Source organism: Hipposideros armiger, unplaced genomic scaffold (assembly GCF_001890085.2).
Source record: "Hipposideros armiger isolate ML-2016 unplaced genomic scaffold, ASM189008v1 scaffold_238, whole genome shotgun sequence".
Classification (NCBI taxonomy): Eukaryota; Metazoa; Chordata; class Mammalia; order Chiroptera; family Hipposideridae; genus Hipposideros; species Hipposideros armiger.
In genome coordinates this window covers 2,936,926-2,939,338 of record NW_017731588.1, presented here as the reverse complement: position 1 = coordinate 2,939,338, position 2,413 = coordinate 2,936,926, and the positions used below count along the sequence as shown (strand labels likewise).

The window sequence follows — 2,413 nt, the reverse complement described above, 5'->3', positions numbered from 1 at the left end:
TTGAGCATAATAAATTTTGTTTTAAGAAAATCATACTCTAGGGTTGTTTTACTTTTTTTCTCATTTCACTGCAGAGTGGTTTAAAAAAAAAAAAATTCTCTGCCCCAGAGAGCAGCACATACTTAATTTTGGGAATCATGAAATTCCAACAAGCTGCTTGGTTTACAGATGGGGAAACTGAGGAGGAAGTGACATTCCCAAGGTCACAAGGATTGGTGATTCACAGACCCTAAGACTTGGAAGGGAACCAAGAGCTCATCTTCAACCCCCACCCCCAACTCATACCTGAATCGCCATCCCTGGAGAGGATCTTTACCTGGCTGTTGATGCTATTGTTCTCTCTAAATATCAGCCAGCCTCCAAAGAAGGCAGCCAGGAATGAGTGCACCTGGTAGGTCTCACCCTGCGCGTAGGACTGCAGGGCGCAAAGCCCCTTGTAGGTGAACACGAAGCAGGCCAGGTTGGAAGAATGGGTGTACGTGGCCTGCAGGATGGCCTGAAGCTTCTCTCGGAGGCTGCAGAAACACAGGGAGCCACCATGAGCGCAGACCCAGCCATTCCCAGGGCATTCACCCACTGGGCATGCAAATCTGAAGGAGGCAAGAAGCCCACGCTCATTCAACCCCAGGCCTCTAGCCTCCACGTCCTGAGGGCTGCTGCCTCACTTGATTCAGGCCTTTACTCCATCTCCATACCACTTCCTCAGAAAGGCCTTCCCTGATCACCCTACATAAAAGAATGCCCATCACATCTGTCCCCGTACCCTACTTTTCTTTTCCTTCATTGCTCTTATCACCACCTAACATTTATATGCTTGTTTATTTTCTCCCCCCATCCCTGCCCCATCCCAGTGGAAGCTACCAGAGAGTGGTGTCTACATCTGGCTTGTTCAGCTTCAGGGCCCAGAACAGGGCGTGACACATAGTAGGTGCTCAATAAATTTTTTTTTTGGAGTAAACATGTGAAGAAATGAATGAGTGAGGAAGTGAGTGCCTACTATGTGCTGGATCTGGGGATACCATTCTGGGAAAAAACAGATTTGTTTGCTGCCCTCATGGAGTTTATAATCTAATGGGAGGGGAAAATATAAACAAGCATAAAGCAAGGGTCAAACATTGACCTGACCAGAGAGGATTCTGGGATCTGAAGGATGAGGNTTCTTCATGGCTAACTTGGTAGTTAGGGGGACTGGATGATGGCATAGTGGTCAGGCTTGTTTCTCCTGGGGGTGCTCTTCCGAGGATACTTGGGCTACCTTCTGAGCCACAGTGTCTTGGGCCTTCAGAAGGTGACGAGTAGATCTTTTTTTGTGTGTGGCTGTGGATGCCTTTCAGCTCTGCTTTCTTTGCCTTCAAAGCCTTTGCTTTGGCTTTGGAAGAGGCAAGGCCTTCCTTTTTTGCTTTCGGTGCCATCTTCATGAAAAGGCCATATCAAATCATTAATCAAAGAGAAAGCAAACATGCAGAGGACAGGGAGGAAATGCCCAAGAGATGACAGTGCCATGTACAAGCTTCTTATAAAACAAAGATAGGTGGCTGTGCATAGAATCTCCGAGAAAGGCTGTACTGGGAAGTGTTAACCGTGAGTGCCCCTGGCAAGGAGGGGGCTTAGGGGTAGAGCTTGTGTGTAAGAGGGAACCTGACTTTTCCCTCTTACACATGTTTTGTACTATGTAAGTTTTGTACTATGTGTATGTGTTATTGATTAAAAAATTGTTTACAGTCTTGCATGTCAGAAGGCTTCATAGGAATGTAGCAGGTTGTTAATAAACAAACACATGTTAAACCTTGGTGCTGTTTCAGGAAGCAGCATTTATGGAGCGCCTACTGCGTTACCAAGGGCCCTTTGGCAATGCCTGCTTTACTGATCTTAGGAAATGGAGGCTCAGCTAGGAGGGAGCCGAGTGGGCATTCCTCCCAGGTCCGCTGGAAGCCAGCACTCTGTTCCTCGGCAAAGACCACACCGCCTTCCTCCCTGGAGTGAGCAGTTGGGAGGCACCAGATGCTCTGGCAGGTTCCAGAGAGATACCATCTGTGAGGGAAACCTATTCTTAGAGAGCAGAGACAGTCGGTGGTGGAGCCGGCCAACTCCCAGCAGCAGCGGAGGGACGTGGGGAGGACAGGCAGCCGAAGTCCCCTTTTACCTTCAGAGGTAGGACAGGCTAAAAGCAGGGTCTACTCAGTCCCGAGGACCACGCTTCCTTCTACGTTTGGAAGCTATTAGAAATAACAGCAAACATTTATTGAGGGCTTACTTTATGCATGTATCATTCCTCCAGGCCACCTTACGAGGTGTGTGCTATTGTGTGCCTGATTTACACAGGCACAGAATGATTAAGTCACTTGCCCAAGGAAACAGAGGGACCAAGGCTGAGCCCAGGCACTGGATCCAAAGCCTACATCCCCAACCACCA

The 2,413-nt window shown here is 48.4% G+C and overlaps 1 protein-coding gene across 2 annotated transcripts in view; it reads right to left on the bottom strand.

Annotated features, from left to right (window-relative positions):
• PXMP4 (peroxisomal membrane protein 4) overlaps positions 1 to 2,413 on the bottom strand; it is a 21,953-nt gene that overhangs the window by 4,313 nt on the left and 15,227 nt on the right. For both annotated transcript variants that reach the window (XM_019655159.1, XM_019655160.1), the window contains exon 3: positions 317 to 515. In XM_019655159.1, coding sequence (XP_019510704.1) covers positions 317 to 515 — 199 coding nt within the window. The remainder of the gene's footprint in view (positions 1 to 316; positions 516 to 2,413) is intronic.